The following is a 17,289-nucleotide window of genomic DNA, read 5'->3' on the forward strand; positions in this document are numbered from 1 at the left end:
GGCATGAGCCACCACGCCCAGCTAACAGAAAATTTTAAATAAAACATATATGGAAAACTGATAACCCATTGATAGTCAACAAGAAAAATTGGTAAACACCTTTGTCGTATGAGTTTTCTAGCATTAGCATAGCCAACATTAATCTCATCAGCAGATCAGTCTTTAAAGACAGTTAGAGATGGTGGTACCAGAAGATGTTCCCAAAAGTTGAACAAGTAGCTAAGGTGATGGTGACGCTGCCACCAATGAAAACAATAGCCAGTATTTATATCGACCCTAAGAGGTAGAGATTAACATGTCGCCAGCCCTGGTTTATAGATGGCAAGGAAGAGGAGGAGCTGGTACTGAAATCCAGACAGTTGCTATTACTAGGTATACAAAAATCACTCCACACAAAAGGCTCTTAGAATAGAATACTTCCTTAAAGACTGCAGCAGAACCCACTACTTTTTATTTTGCCAATTTAAAGTTTCTCTTTTGAGACAGGGTCTTACTCTCTCACCCAGGCTGGAGTGCAGTGACATGATCACGGCCATGGCTCACTGCATCCTTGATCTCCTGGGTTCCAGTGATCCTCCCACCTCAGCTTCCCAGACAGCTGGGACTACAGGCACATGCCACTATGCCCTGCTAATGTTTTGTAGAGACAGGGTTTCTGCACGTTCCCCAGGCTGGCCTCATGCGATGTAATCTGCTCCCCACCACCCCACCTCCAAAAGTGCTAGGATTACAAGTGTGTGCCACCATGTCCAGCCTAAAGTTTCTATTAAATGGTGAAATAACATAAGTAATCTCAAAATGCTTCCTCTTGCTTTATAAATATAAAATGTGTATTTACTGTTTAAACTGACAAAAACTGCATATATTTATGGTATACAACATGATGTTCTGAAACATGTATACATTGTGGAATGGCTAAATCACACTAATTCATGTGCATTACCTGACATATTTATTCAAAGTGAGAACATTTAAAATCTACTCTTTGGGCATCTTTCAAGAATACTATACATTGTTATATGAACTGTAGTCACCATGCTGTATAATGGAGTTCCTGAATTTACTCCTAACTGAAACTTTGCACCTTTTGACCAGTATCTCTCCAATCCCCCCCACACCCAATCAAATATTTTGCACTCGCTTCAAGGAGGTGTAGTAGGTGGAGAGTGACGTAACTGGACAGTGGAAGGTGCACTTCTGCAGGAAAACACCTTCTCCAGGGTCTACCACAGTAACTTCCACATTCATTTCCTAGTTGCTCCTAAGAGTCTAGTAAATGTTTTCTCAACTGTAAGTGAAACTACATTTTATTCTGGAGATATTAATGCCTGATTTTTCTAATTTAGTGTTTTTCAATTTATACTGTTACCGTTACAAGGCTGAAAGAACATTAACAGATAAGGTCAACTTGCTGATGCACAATACTTGGGAATTTAAAAAAAGGACAAAGAAAAACAGAATGTGAGCCCCACATGGGGTTGGGTGGGGACATGGGGGAAACTGGCTGCTTCAGAAGGTATCTGACATTCTGCTGCTTTGGAAACCTAGCTGCTTCTTCCACCTTCTTTATTTCTACCCATGATTTCAAATTTTATTATCTGTGTTCTAAGAGGGCATTTCAGGACAGCCAATGGTAAACTGTAATGCACTGCAAGTTAACAAGGTAGCAAGAATGCAGAAAACTCTGGAGGCTGCTCTTGAAGGACATTTAGTCAGAGTAAGAGTCTTAGTATCTCCAGGGTGGCTCATGTACTAGAGAAGGCAAAGTTAGTTTTCTTTCTGGAGTTGGAAGGCAATGGCAAAATCACACAGGTATGCATTCTGGCTCCATATAAAGACATTTTTAAAAATAAGAGCCATTTACCAACAGAACATGCTGCTTTGTAAGGTGGCCCAGTCTTAGCTGGAGAGCTGGTTAGGAGAATGCCTACACCAATCAATCGCTACAATTTTATAATTCTCCGAAATCTATTCTCCTTTTTTCTTCCATAATGCATTCTTTTTTCTTCCTCTGGTGCTGTTAATACTTACATTGTAATATTTCTACCTATTTTTGCCTCACGGATCCTAAATGTGCCACAAAGAAACTGACTTAGTTTCAATCTTACTGCTTTGGAAAAATAGGCTTCCTCTTCTAGGATGACAAAATTCAAAATCTGAAGCATCGATTCTTCCCATTTAAAATAACCTTTGCCGGGCGCAGTGGCTCAAGCCTGTAATCCCAGCACTTTGGGAGGCCGAGACGGGTGGATCACGAGGTCAGGAGATCGAGACCATCCTGGCTAACACGGTGAAACCCCGTCTCTACTGAAAAATACAAAAAACTAGCCGGGCGAGGTGGCGGCACCTGTAGTCCCAGCTACTCAGGAGGCTGAGGCAGGAGAATGGCGTAAACCCGGGAGGCGGAGCTTGCAGTGAGCTGAGATCCGGCCACTGCACTCCAGCCCGGGCGACAGAGCGAGACTCCATCTCAAAAATAAAATAAAATAAAATAAAATAAAATAAAATAAATAAAATAAAAATAAAATAAAATAAAAAATAAAATAAAATAAAATAAAATAAACAAATAAAATAAAATAACCTTTAAGTGAATCCAATTCCAATAAAAATTCTGATGAGATTTTCTTTTACTTGGCAAAATGGTTTTAGAATTAATCTTTAAAAAATGTAGAACAGGCCAGGTATGGTGGCTCATGCCTGTAATCCTAGCACTTTGGGAGGCAAAGGAGGGCAGATCACCTGAGGCCGGCAAATCACCTGAACCCAGGAGGCGAAGGCTGCAGTGAGCTGAGATCACACCACTGTACTCCAGACTGGCCAACAGAGCAAGACTCCATCTCAAACAATAACAACAACAATAATAATAATATAGAATAGCCCAGGAATTATTTTTAAAAGAAGAATAAAGATGAAGGAATTTGCCTTGCAAATATCAAAACATTATTTGTAATTATTATTCACTAAACAATATTAGGACAACTGATTAAACACTTAGGTTTAACAAGTGGAATAAAAGGAAAAAAATAGATTAGTTAAATCTCTCCTCACACCTTAAACTATATATACTAAGATTTCAATGTAAAATACAAAACCCACAAATACTAGCAAAGTACAGGTCAGTATCTTTATAATCCTAAGATAAGAAAGGCCTTCCTAAGTCAGCATGCAATCAAAGGCAGAATCATGAGAGAACAGGAAACTAAACTGCATAATTTCTATCTGGAAAGTACAATGAAAAGCCAAAGGATACAGAAATTGGGGGAGAAATACACAAAATATATGACAAAGCCCTAGTATTTTCAGTGTATAAAAAGCTTTAAGGATCAATATGAAAAAATTACTATCTCCATAAAAAAATAAGCAAGGGATAAAATAAGCAGTTCATCAATGAATAAAGATGACCAATAATCTGAAAAGAGGATTAACCTCATCAGTAATAAAAAAAAATGTGATTAGTCTAGACAACATGGTGAGACTTCATCACTTCAAAAAAATTTTAAAAGTTAGCTAGATGTGGTGGCACGTGCCTGTGGTCCCAGCTACTTGGGAGGCAGAGGTGGCAGGACTAGTTAAGCCTGGGAATTTGAGGCTGCAGTGAGCTGTGTTCTCATCACTATACTCCAGCCAGGGTGACAGAGCAACACCCTGCCTCAAAAAGTAAAACAAAACACACAAAAAAAAACAAACAAAAAATACATGCAGTTCACTACATTTTACCTATCAGAGTGACAGAAAACAATTAGACAAGTGCTAAGTATATATACATAATGATTTCAAAGTGCTAGTGATAATAAACACCCAGGAATAGTTCCAAGAAATTATAGAAAATTCAAAATGCAGTACTATGTAGCTGTAAAAAATCACCTACTTATCAACATAGAAAGAGCTTCATACGTTAAGTAAAACGTAGGTTATATTTAATTCCTGGTTATTTATTCTTTGATAGCTCAAACTCAAGCGATCCTCCCACCTTAATCTTCCAAAGCACTGAGATTACAGGTGTGAGCCACCACACCTGGCCACATTCCATTGTTTTATAATTTGCACACCGCTCACCTAGCAATGCCGTACTTTCCCCTGCATCTCCTTTAAAGCTGGCATCGCACTGTGGCTCAGATTCAGCGGGGGAGGCTGATGGTGGACTGCTCTCATCACTTCCGTCGTCCTCTGGTAAAGTTAGACTGAAATTTGCAGCCGGATCCCTTCCAGAAGGAGATTCTGGAGCAGGCATGTCCTGGACATCCCCAGGCTCTCCCTTGAGAATTAGAACAGAAGAAAAACATGATCAAAGCTTATCTATCATCTGGCTCGTAATTCACACACGATATTATGTACTTCTATACAATGAATCTGGCAAAAAGCACAAAATGTCTCCCTTATCTAGTATCACAAGAAAATGAATTATTTCTCAACAACCAACCTCCTAAGGCCTACATGTTTTTTATTCTAAAAAACATTTCCCCTCCTTGATACAAGCAATGCCAGCTTTTAAACTATTGACAGAAAGTGAAGCTTTCCTCCACTTCCTTGCCTTCCTGGACAGCGGATATGAGGCCATAGCCATGAACTTTGATTACTGCCCTGTGCTGGTTTACAGTGAGGCACTAGGGTTTCAGAGATAAACAAGGCTTTTGAACAACAGATGCCTTCAGACTGTATTATTTTCTTGAAAAAGTTACTCTGGCTCCTTCCATATGGACAGGGTGTTGATCAGCTGTAGTTTGCCTTCACCTTCCCTCCCGCTTCCATTTGCTGCTTTAAAGAAAGGAAAACAGTGAAAGTGGAGGGCTGGAGACACTATCAGCAACACTACATTAAGTCTCGACATTTGGGGAACAGCTAGAAACCTTATTTGATTAATACCAGAGTCAAAGCTGTGTTGTAAGTGGATGGAACTCCTGGTAAAGTGACTTATTAGATGAGGGGTTGCTGTAGGTTCACTATGACCATCTGGCTCAGCATCTCACCATTGCTTCAAGTAAAAACACCACTCACAGGCGCTCCACCTCCCTCCACTGGGCTGCACCCCCAACAGCCCTGCTCCACCTGTGTTCTAGAACCTGCCCCTCCTGCCTCACCAGTAATGTAACGCCCTCCCATCCCTGCTCCTGACACACCAAGCAACAAATTCTGTGGCTGTGACATCACCACAGTACCCAAACTTCTGCCAGCCTAGCCCACAACCTGTTTACCTAAGTATCTGCTAACTTAACTACCTGCCAACCTCCAACCCTGTCTGTTCACTCCCCAGACATAGCATTAGCCTCAAGACTTTGGTGTGTCTGACAGATAATGCAACACCCAGCTCAACTGCCCTCTCAAATGCACTTGCTCCACCTTCCAATTTCTACCTGGCAGCAGGGCATGTGACCCCTCCTCTGTGCTCCCACAGGCAGCACTTCAAACAGGACTCTGGCCATGTTGTGTCTGTGTGCGTGCCCTTCTGTGTGCGTGCCCTGACCCCCCACCAGTCCAGAAAGTGAAATCCTCAAGAGCCTTTGAGGGGAGGGGCTGTCTCTTACTCATCTTTGTCTCCCCAGAGCCAAGTGCAGATCTAGCACCTTAGATGTCATTTCTTTGACCCATCCTTGCCAAATGAATGAAAACAAGTGACAAGAATGACTGACATAGCTGTAAACCTTTAAAGTCTGTGTGGTAGACTGAGGCTGACTCTCACTACAGTTATGGGGAAATAGAGAACTAGTTACTACAAGAGGGCACAGCATGGCTAACTAAAGCATCCACTGCAGGAGGGGGTCAAGAGGTCCACAGAAAAGGGTGTACTGTCTAAAGATTCAAAAGTCAAAGACAAGACAGTAAGTTTCTGAGGTTTAATGTTACCACAGGTTCTGTTCATCAAAAAATAAATTAGGCATTCTGGGGATATATATTCTAGCTTTCTGAAATTAACATTCAACCTTATGTGAGATGAAGAGTCTTAATTTTTAATATATGAAATATACAGCTTATTTCCACAAACAAAACTCATGAGGATTAAAGTCCCTGTGCTACAGTCAGTGAAATTCCTTTCATACAAACATCCAGAAATGAAAAGCATGTTAAACTACTGACTGATGAAGAAAACAACTTAGAATATGCTTTAGAGTATATCTAATGAAGGAAAAGAGTTCTAAAACCTTGCCAAGAAAGAAATCCATCAAGCTCCCTGTATGCTATATGCTGTCCCCACAAACGCTCATCCTCTCTTCTAAGCTACAGTTTCTGCAGTAAAGAGGGATGAACCAGGTTCATTAAGAAAGCATGTTATGCCATGCTAAACACAGCTACAATTATTGAAAACCATGAATATGTGAAGAAATTCTAAAAGAGAGACAAATTTTCTGGACGTCAAAATAGTCTCAGTTTCTAGTAAGACCGTTCTTGAACACTGACCTCCACCTGAACACTGACCTCCACCTTCCTGTAAGCACACAGTGAAGGCATTCTGGAACTCACATTTAAAAAACAATTCAGTGGCCAGGTGCGATGGCTCATGCCTGTAATCTCAGCACTTTGGGAGGCTGAGGCGGATGGATCACTTGAGGCCAAGAGTTTGAGTCCAGCCTGGCCAATGTGGTAAAACTCCATCTCTACAAAAAATATAAAAAATTAGCTGGATGTAGTGGAGTGCACCTGTAAGCTCAGCTACTTGGGAGGCTGAGGCAGGAGAATCACTTGAACCCATGAGGCAGAGGCTGAAGTGAGCCGAGATCATACCACTGCACTCCAGCCTGGGCGACAGAGTGAGGCTGTCTCAAAAATAACAAACGAATTGTAATTCATAGAGAATGACAGCAGTTGTTAAGGAAGCGGTCTCTTAAGCTAGAAGATGAGGGGGCATTTTAAACAGACTGCAGTCTGGGAAATAAGTCTTGCTTAACGGGTCAGTTCTTTAATGATGCCACTATAGACGCTTACATGACCATAATGGCTTAAAGCTGCATAAAATGATCATCATTAAAAAAACCCAAACTGCAGTTTCTAATTCCACAATAAACTCTATGAAAAACTCTAAAAGTATGTTTAGCAACAAGACGATATTTGATAAATTATTTTCCCCAAAGATCTTTATTTGAAAACTTTTTTTTTTTGATTGATTGATTGAGACAGGGTTTCACTCTCGTTGCCCTGGCTAGAGTGCAGTGGCACACTCTCAGTTCACTACAACCTCTGCCTCCTAGACCCAAGCGATCCTCCTGTCTCAGTCTCCCAAGTAAATGGGACTATAGGAGTGTGCCATCACATCTGGCTAATTTTTTTTTGTATTTTTAGTAGAGACACGGTTTCACCATGTTGGCCAGGCTGGTCTTGAACTCCTGACCTCAAGTGATCCGCCCACCTCAGCCTCCCTAAATGCCAGGATCAGGCATGAGCCACCAAGTCCGGCCTAAAACTGTTTATCTTCTAAATGAGAATATGTTGAGACATTAATAGATTGCATGAAGACTCTAAAACCAATAAAAAAACATAACCTAAACAAAAGTATTCTTTCCCTCTATGTTCCCCTCTTTGGGTAGGGTAATAGTTAAGTGCTCAGACCCTGGAATTAAGCAAACTTTATTTGAAAGATGATTTCCCATTAAATAACTGTATGACTTCAGGTGAGTTATTTAGCTTCTCTAAGCTCAAGTTTCTAATTAGTAAGATGGGAATAGTGACAGCACTTATATAGCAACTGTGAAGATTAGACATAACAAGGTATGGAAGGCATTTGTTCAGCACATGGCTAGCTACTCCTATGATTTCCTTTTCATTTTGCCCCTGTGTCTTCTGTGTAAGGCCCTGTGACCATCAGTGATGCACCAACTTCAATGCAGGACAAACTGCCCCAGGTCTATTTGATTCTGAAACCTAGGAATAGGGAATAATATTTGATGTTAAGAAGTATTGGCTTTGGTTTCTTCACATGTAGAATGCACATATTAAGCCAGACAACCTATGCGGCTCCTTCCTTTTCAAATATTTTATGATTCTTGTTTATACAAAACCAGCATATATACATTCTGTGGTGCAGCATACCAAAACACATTACTCTAAGTAATTACAAACTCTCTGGGAAACATCTGAGCACACTGTTCTATCATCACAAATCTATTTCACTGATTTTTTTGGACTGCCTTAAGAAGTCATTTTTAATAGTGAGGAAATTTTCTTCAGAGAACCACAAGGATATTAGGAGCCTTTCGCCCGTTCCTCTTGTTTCTAGTCAATAATGAAACTGAATCACTCAGGAAGAACTGGGGCAGAGATTGAATATAAACAAAAACGTAACAAACCCAATATCCTAGGGCTTTGATGACATCAAGTTTACACATTGGACATGTTCGGTGATCCAAAAGCCATGGGTCAATGCATATTCTATGAAAAATATGCCTAAAAAAATTAAGTATGTGTTAATGTTTTTAAAATCAATGTTTACATAACTTATAAAGGAAATAAGACATTCTACCAACTCATCCTCTCATTACAAGTTAGCTGACATCAAATCAACATTCTTGTCTACTTACTTATCATGTCATTATTCTCTCTTCCATGTGAAACAGAATCTGGCACTTCTAGGGAAAATTTCCCTTCACCCTACAAAAACATGGCTTATTTATGCCCTCACACTAGGTTGTACATTTTTACGTGCCTTTGTAACTTATTTGAAAAATTTTTGGGAAAAAACGTGGCATAAATCAACTAGTAGTAAGAAGTAAGCTAATACTAAACTGGCAGTACCTTATATAAGTCCATAAAATGACTCAAATGGAAATACAACAAAAATATTAACAGATCATCTTGCGGTGGTAGGCTTACGCGATACTTTTTTTCTCTCTTACACAGTTTTGTATATACTCCATTTTTCTACAATGAACACCTATCACTTTCAGAATAAAAAAAAAAAGGCATATATATTTTCTTCTTTTGCTGATTTGTCTCAGTTGGCTAACTTTTCCTCCTGTGTGATAAATCTATGTTCTACAAGTGATGAAGAAAAGGAGTTAAGATTATAGTATGGGTTTCAGAGCCAGACAGGCTGGGCTCAGACACGAGCATGCCATTCAATGGCTGGGACTCTGAACTAGGTCCCTACACTCTCTGCCCCACACCAGGGGCTGAGGGGCACATGCAATGTGTGTACAACTGCGCCAGGCACAGAGCATACTTGGTCATTGTTTGGTATTATTACTGTTGTTTGAAGACTTTTTTTTTTTTTACAAACAGAAATCTGCCAGTGGAATTAAAAGTAACAGTACTTGCGGCCAGGCATGGTGGCTCATGCCTGTAATCCCAACATTTTGGGAGGCTGAGGTGGGTGGATCACCTGAGGTCAGGAGTTCGAGACCAGCCTGGCCAACATAGTGAAACCCGCTCTACACTAAAAGTACAAAAATTAGCTGGGTGTGTTGGCAGACGCCTGTAATCCCAGCTACTCAGGAGGCTGAGGCAGGAGAATCGCTTGAACTCGGAAGACAGAGGTTGTAGTGAGCCAAGATCACACCCCTTGCATTCCAGTCTGGGCAACAAGAGTGAAACTCTGTCTCAAAAAAAAAAAAATTAAAAAATTAAAAAAAAAAACCAGTACTTAAGAAATAATTTTTACAAAAACATAAAAGGAACATGTTGGCTTTATTGGGAAATTTGTTACGTAAATAAAGCACAGGAGTAAATAAGGGAAAAGTCAAAACCCCGGTAAGGAGACCAGGAAATGAGCACATGTGCCTGCATTTGAGGGTCAGGTCCAAACTCCAGCTCAGCCACCAGCACAACCTAGCACTGCTTGTCTGTGCAGCTTCCTGGACATTGTTTTTAAGTTAGAAAGACTTACCCTAAACCAGCCTGGAGTAAAAACTCTTCTACTTTAATAACTTTCTACATGACATGATCCACTTACACTGACCCAACCCAGTTTATTCAGAACCCATCGTACCAATCACATGTAAATGTTTGTAGGTTTAAACCAGCTACCTTTAGTCAGGAAACTTTCATTTGGTTATCCTGATATGCATGGCTGCATTTCCTTCACACAGTTATCAATCTACTATAAAGTACTTGGATATATACTAAAGTACTCTGCAAACAAAGCAAAATATAATTATATACTGACTTGTGACCTGCTTCTAATAGCTGTGAAGTATAATTGAAATTCATCAGACTTAAAATATACCATTTCTGCACACAAAATGAACCCTTTTAACAAAGCAATTCTTTTAAAAAAGTTATCAATTAAAGTATCCCATTACTTTTTTTGGAGACAGAGTCTTGCCATGTTGCCCAGGATGGAGTGCAATGGCATGATCTCAGCTCACTGCAACGTCTACCTCCCAGGTTCAAGCAATTCTCATACCTCAGCCTCCTGAGTAGCTGGGATTACAGGCATGCGCCACCATGTCTGGCTAATTTTTGTATTTTTATTGTAATAGAGACGGGGTTTTGCCATGTTGGCCAGGCTGGTCTCAAACTCCTGGCCTTAAGTAATCCACCTGCCTTGGCCTTCCAAAATGCTGGGATTACAGTCATGAGCCACCACGCCCACCCTTTCATTCTTTCCATTTTTTTTTTAAAGCAACTTCCTGCTACTAAAACAAAACCCTTAGTGTAACCAGAATAAAGGAAAAAAAATTTTTTTTTTTTTTTTGAGATGGAGTCTCACTCTGTCACCCAGGTTGGAGTGCAGTGGTGCAATCTCGGCTCACTGTAACCTTTGCCTCCCGGGTTCAAGCAATTCTCCTGCCTCAGCCACTTGAGTAGCTGGGATTACAGGCATATACCACCACACCCGGCTAATTTTTGTATTTTCAGTACAGATGGGGTTTCACCATGTTGACCAGGCTGGTCTTGAACACCTGAGTCAGCCTCCCAAAGTGCTGGGATTACAGGTGTGAGCCAGCTAGGAATACTGATTTTAAACAACCTTAGAAGGAACGCAAGTCCAGGGTGCAAATAACAGCAAACTACTGCCCTCCCCAACCCACTTCCTTTAGGCTGTTTCAGGCCCTCCTCCCTGGTCCCTCATTTTTCTTGCCCCCAACACAGCTTACTTTTTGCACTGCTAAATGTATAATGTAATTCCTACGATTCTGATAAAGCCTTGCTTAGAAGACTAAAAGCCAATCTATGACAAAGACACTTAACAAGTCTTAATGTAACCTAAGAATCTCCTAGGTAAAGCAATCTTAAAGAGCAGTGAAGACATTACATTTAAAATCCAAGCTGCTTTTCTAAAAAGAGGAGATGATCACAAATAACAAGATCTTCATATCATAAAAAACAACTATTTTGTCAGACACCTAAAACTTGTCAAGTAATTTTTAACATCTCGGTAGGTAAAAAGAACATACTTGCATGGCAGAATTCTAATAATATCCTTTACTTTGAAATTTTCAATACACACTGCACAATTTTCAGCATCAACATCAATTCCCTGTAAAAAGAAAAACAAAGTGTTACTACATTCTTGGTACATAGTATATACCTCGGTAAAGTCACTACATCTGGACTACAACAATGAATTCCCTTCTACAGTGGTACAACCAGCATAACTAAAACACAAATAACTGTACTTGGTGTTTACCACTATTCAGGGATTATCTAAATAATATGGTTGAAAAGGAAAAAATTTCATTGTCTGCCTAATCAGATATGAACAGTGTTTAAATACTAATACACTGTTCATATGTAATTACTGTATTTAAAAATATATTTAGCCATGTGCACCACCTGTCAATATGGAAGCAGTAAACATTTTATTTATTATTATTGTTTTATTTATTTATTTATTTATTTTAAAGAGACAGGGTTTTGGCCAGGTGCAATGCCTCACACCTGTAATCCCGGCACTTTGGGAGGCCAAGGAAGGCCGATAATGAGGTCAGGAGATCGAGACCATCCTGGCCAACATGGTGAAACCTCGTCTCTACTAAAAATACAAAAATTAGCTGGGCATGGTGGCGCAAGCCCGTAGTCCCAGCTACTCGGGAGGCTGAGGCAGAAGAATCGCTTGAACCAGGGAGTCGGAGGCTGCAGTGAGCCAAGATGGCGCCACGCACTCCAGCCTGGGTGACAGCGAGACGCCATCTGAAAAAAAAAAAAAAAAAAAGAAAAAAAAGACAGGGTCTCACCGTGTTGACCAGGCTGCTCTTAAACTCCTGGACTCAAGCGATCCTCCTGCCTCAGCCTCCCAAAGTGCTGGGATTACAGGCATGAGCCACCATGCCAGATGTTTGATTTTTTTATGTAGATATTGTTATCGAAGACTGTATTAAAATGAACTTTCACAGCCAGACACGGTGGCTCACGCCTGTAATCCCAGCACTTTGGGAGGCCAAGGCAGGCAGATCATGAGGTCAAGAGATTGAAACCATCCTGGCCAACATGGTGAAACCCCGTCTCTACTAAAAATACAAAAATTAGCTGGGCATGGTAGTACATGCCTGTAGTCCCAGCTACTCGGGAGGCTGAGGCAGGAGAATCGCTTGAACCCGGGAGGTGGAGGTTGCAGCGAGCCAAGATCGCACCACTGCACTCCAGCCTGGTGACAGAGCGAGATTCCATCTCAAAAAGCAAAACAAAAAAAAAGAACTTTCAACATTTAAAATTGTATGTTTCAATGAAAGTAAATACTATCATTTATCATATGCAGGGCAAAAACGATGAAATAATTTTTAAAGTTTTTAATAATGGTTTGCAAGTATATACATTACTGTGAATGAGTCTACAAGGAAATAAAAATTAGACACCACTAGTCTCTCTAGAATGGAATACGATGTAGATCAAAGAAAACATTTCTGTACAGTTTAAAATGTTTAAATACTAAGCAAGTGTTCACGGGTTGTTAAAAAGTCTTCATGTTTTAAATGCTGTAGAAATGCAAATGTCTGCTGTATTATAAAATAAATTACTTTTCAAACATAAAACTTAGAATGACAAATTAGAGTAAGTTACCATTTATCATCTAACTACTTAATAAAGGTACAAAGAAACAAAAATTGCTGGGGAGAAAGTAGTCTTGTGACAAAATTTCCACTTCTAAGAATCTATGGGTCATGAACCTCTTTGGTGGTAATCAGCCCTCCCTACTTCTCTGGAATAACTCCTGGATCTTCACACCTGGTCTCATCCATTAACCAAGGCAGCCAGGGCCACAGTGGCCATCTGACGCAAGACAGGCCAGCAGGATTCTCCTTCCCAGGATGCTGGGGTAGGGACTCAGGGACTCCCAATCAGTATCAGCATATGGCTGCAAATTTAGGCAGTTCATTTTATGGAACACAGTTACACTGTTCTTATGTAATTGCTGTATTTAAACATATATTTAGCCATGTGCATCACCTGTCAATATGGAAGCAGTAAACATTTTATCTTATTAATTTTTTGAGATAGTCTCGCTCTGTCACCAGGCTGGAGTGCAGTGGCATCATCTTGGCTCACTGCAACCTCTGCCTCCTGGGTTCAAGTGAATCTCCTGCCTCAGCCTCCCGAGTAGCTGGGACTACAGGCACGTACCACCATGCCCAGCTAATTTTTCTATTTTTAGTAGAGATGGGGTTTCACCATGTTGGTCAAGCTGGTCTCGAACTCCTGACCTTGTGATCCATCCGCCTCGGCCTCCCAAAGTACTAGGATCACAGGCGTGAGCCACCACGCCTAGCCTATTTATTTTTTTTTAAGAGACAGGGTTTCACCATGTTGCCCAGGCTGGTTTCAAACTCCTGGACTCAAACGATCCTCCTGCCTCTGTCTCCCAAAGTGCTGGGATTACAGGAGCGAGCCACTGTGCGAGACCACATTTGATTTTATATGTAGATATTGTTATCAAAGACTGTATTAAAATGAACTTGTAACAACATTTAAAATTGTATGTTTCAATGGAAGTAATCATATGCGGGGCAAGAATGATTAAATAATTTTTAAAATCTCTAATAATGGTTTGCAATTTTATACATTACTGTGAATGAGTCTACAAGAAAATAAAAATTAGACAACACTAATTTTTATTTTCTCTAGAATGGAATACAATGTAGTCTGAAGAAAACACTTTTTTTTGTACAGTTTAAAATGTAAAATTCCAAGAAAATCTGTGTACAGCTGCTCTTCAACTTACCATGGGGTCACATCTCACTGAATCCATTGTAAGTTGAAAATATCATTAAAATGTACCTAACCTACTGAACATCATGGCTTAGCCTGGCCTACCATAAACATGCTCAGAACACTTACATTAGCCTACACTTGGGCAGAATCATCTAACACAAAGCCTATTTTATAATAAAGTACCGACTCTCTCATATAATCTACTGCATACCATACTGAAAGTTAAAAACAACACTTGAAGGCCGGGCGCGGTGGCTCAAGCCTGTAATCCCAGCACTTTGGGAAGCCGAGACGGGCGGATCACGAGGTCAGGAGATCGAGACCATCCTGGCTAATACGGTGAAACCCTGTCTCTACTAAAAAAATACAAAAAAGTAGCCGGGCAAAGTGGTGGGCGCCTGTAGTCTCAGCTACTCGGGAGGCTGAGGCAGGAAAATGGCGTAAACCCGGGGGGCGGAGCTTGCAGTGGGCCGAGATCTGGCAACTGCACTCCAGCCTGGGCGACAGAGCGAGACTCCCTCTCAAAAAAAACAAAACAAAACAAAACAAAACAAAACAAAAAAAACAAAAAACAAAACAACACTTGAAGTATGGTTTCTACTGAATGCGTATTGCTTTCACACTGTCATAAAGTTTAAAAATTGTTAAGCCAAACCATTGGAAGTTGGGGGCCATCTGTATAAACCTCATGGATCATTTAGGAATCTTCTTAAAAATATATACACCAGGCCGGGCGCGGTGGCTCAAGCCTGTAATCTCAGCACTTTGGGAGGCCGAGACGGGCGGATCACGAGGTCAGGAGATCGAGACCATCCTGGCTAACACGGTGAAACCCCGTCTCTACTAAAAAATACAAAAAACTAGCCAGGTGAGGTGGCGGGTGCCTGTAGTCCCAGCTACTCGGGAGCCTGAGGCAGGAGAATGGCGTAAACCCGGGAGGTGGAGCTTGCAGTGAGCTGAGATCCGGCCACTGCACTCCAGCCTGGGTGACAGAGCGAGACTCCGTCTCAAAAAAAAAAAAAAAAAAAAAAAATATATATATATATATATACACCATAAGGCTTTTTTGCAAGGCTCCTCTTTTTTTCAACCATTATTTTGACAACTTTCAAGAAACAGTCCCTGGAAGCATATTTTCAAAATTGTTCTGTATGGAAAGAGGATAATATCAATTCACTTGTGTTCTCAAAGATTCGATTCAGTAAATTAAACAAATACATCTACGTCTTCTTACACTTAAGAACTTCGATTTCCGGCCAGGCACGGTGGCTCAAGCCTGTAATCCCAGCACTTTGGGAGGCCGAGGCGGGCGGATCACGAGGTCAGAAGATCGAGACCATCCTGGCTAAGATGGTGAAATCCCATCTCTACTAAAAATACAAAAAATTAGATGGGTGTGGTGGCGGGCGCCCGCAGTCCCAGCTACTTGGGAGGCTCAGGCAGGAGAATGGCGTGAACCTAGGAGGTGGAGCTTGCAGTGAGCTGAGACTGCGCCACTGCACACCAGCCTGGGTGATGGAGTGAGACTGTCTTATTAAAGAAGAAAAAAAAAAAGAACTGCGATTTCCTGCTAAGGAGGCTAAGAAGGCATGTTCCAAGAGGAATGTAAACCACATGCTTGTCAAGTAACTGACTATGCTGAATATGTGCAGAGTTTGTCACAGGCATTAACTGGAAACTCTATCCCTAAGGACCTTCTGAGTGATCTGCAAATCAGACACTAATCTTAAGCCATGAGATGTGATCTGTTTTTTTTTTTTTTTTTTTTTAACTTTTTCTGTTCAACACATTTATATGGAAAGAAAACAATACCCTGCACAAACTGTTAACATTGAACTGCAGTACGAAAGCCATCAGCAAAGGAATGGTAGCCACCAATACAATTCTCGAAGCCTCATTAGTATCAATTCCAAATTAAAAAAAAAAAAAAAAAATGAAAGGTCTGTAAGCTAGTGTGTTATTTTTGCTTTAATCCTTTAAGGTAAAAGAAAGAGATATACACCATAAGTGCAGGTACTCTTTCTTTCTGAAGGGCAGTAGAGACTGGAGGGCGGAACAGATTTTTGATAACTTAGTGAGATAACATGAAAATCAAAACAGCTACACCAAATCATAGCTGCAAGTCAACACAATTATCAACATTTTAAAGCACACCAGAAGAACTATGAAAAGAATAAATACTACGCATTAGCAACAGTTTTCCTTTTAAGGCATCTATTCTCCAAGAATCTGAGCTTCTAGATTAGATTCAGGATTTGTCCTATTTCAAAAATGCTTTAAAATTCTGGTATGATTTTGAACTTTTAAGTGTCAGATTGGCCATGTCAAAATGTTTCCTTTTCCAAAAGTAGTTTTAAAAATCTCTTTTCTCTCCATCCCCACAAATGCCAACATGTCTCCCTGTAACTAAAGGAGTGGACACATAGTCTCAGATTTAACAGAAATGAACTGAAGGTATCAAGCGTTGGTGAAGACTGTATGCTCCTCCACGTCTTTATAGTGATCTGGTTCTAACCAGCACCACTTTCTTCACTGCTGGGAATGTCAGAGCTGTCCAGGAGGGCAGCAACCAGCCACTATGGCTCCCAAAGTGCTTCAACTGTCACCAGTGAGGGGCTCAATTTTAAATTAAATTCATTTAAATGCAAATTGCTATATGTGACTAGTGGCTACCATATTAATGCAGGTCTGGAAGGCTCTTCTCAATGGCAAAATATTTCTGCTAATCCTTCTTTAAAATGAACACGTACAGCATATTCTCTACTCTAAACCACAAAAAAAAAAAAAAAACCATGAAAATATTACCTTTTCTCCATGCTTTACAGTATGAAGTAGAAGCTGGCCAATAACTTTCTTAGTTTCTTTTCTATGGCTCTTGGGTGGGAAAATATTAATATAGTTATTGAAAAATTTAAATTAAATCACTATTTTTCTTAAAAGTCACAAATACAATACACATAAGCATACAGAAAACATTTCACTTGAAAGGCAAAGTCAAATGACTATACTGAAAATAACTTTTAATGGCAAAAACCACAATTACTTTTGCACCAACTTAAAAAAAAGCCCCCAAACAACAAAAGCCATTCAAGTCTTAATATGCAGAACAGCCATATGTAACATTAAGAGGTATGTGACCAAGAGTACTGATTTTAAATTTCTTTTCTGAAGAAGAAACCACATCTTATGTTTAAATATTGTCAAGAAAGTAAG

The 17,289-nt window shown here is 40.2% G+C and overlaps 1 protein-coding gene across 1 annotated transcript in view; it reads right to left on the reverse strand.

The window, feature by feature from the left end:
• The window catches only part of RNF149 (ring finger protein 149), a 33,830-nt gene that overhangs the window by 1,166 nt on the left and 15,375 nt on the right, over nt 1-17,289 (reverse strand). The window contains exons 3-6 of the mRNA XM_010386749.2: nt 16,882-16,950; nt 11,325-11,407; nt 8,277-8,373; nt 4,057-4,255 (exon numbers count right to left, since the gene is read on the reverse strand). Of these exons, the coding sequence (XP_010385051.2) occupies nt 4,057-4,255; nt 8,277-8,373; nt 11,325-11,407; nt 16,882-16,950 (448 nt within the window). The remainder of the gene's footprint in view (nt 1-4,056; nt 4,256-8,276; nt 8,374-11,324; nt 11,408-16,881; nt 16,951-17,289) is intronic.

Source organism: Rhinopithecus roxellana, chromosome 17 (genome assembly GCF_007565055.1).
Source record: "Rhinopithecus roxellana isolate Shanxi Qingling chromosome 17, ASM756505v1, whole genome shotgun sequence".
Classification (NCBI taxonomy): Eukaryota; Metazoa; Chordata; class Mammalia; order Primates; family Cercopithecidae; genus Rhinopithecus; species Rhinopithecus roxellana.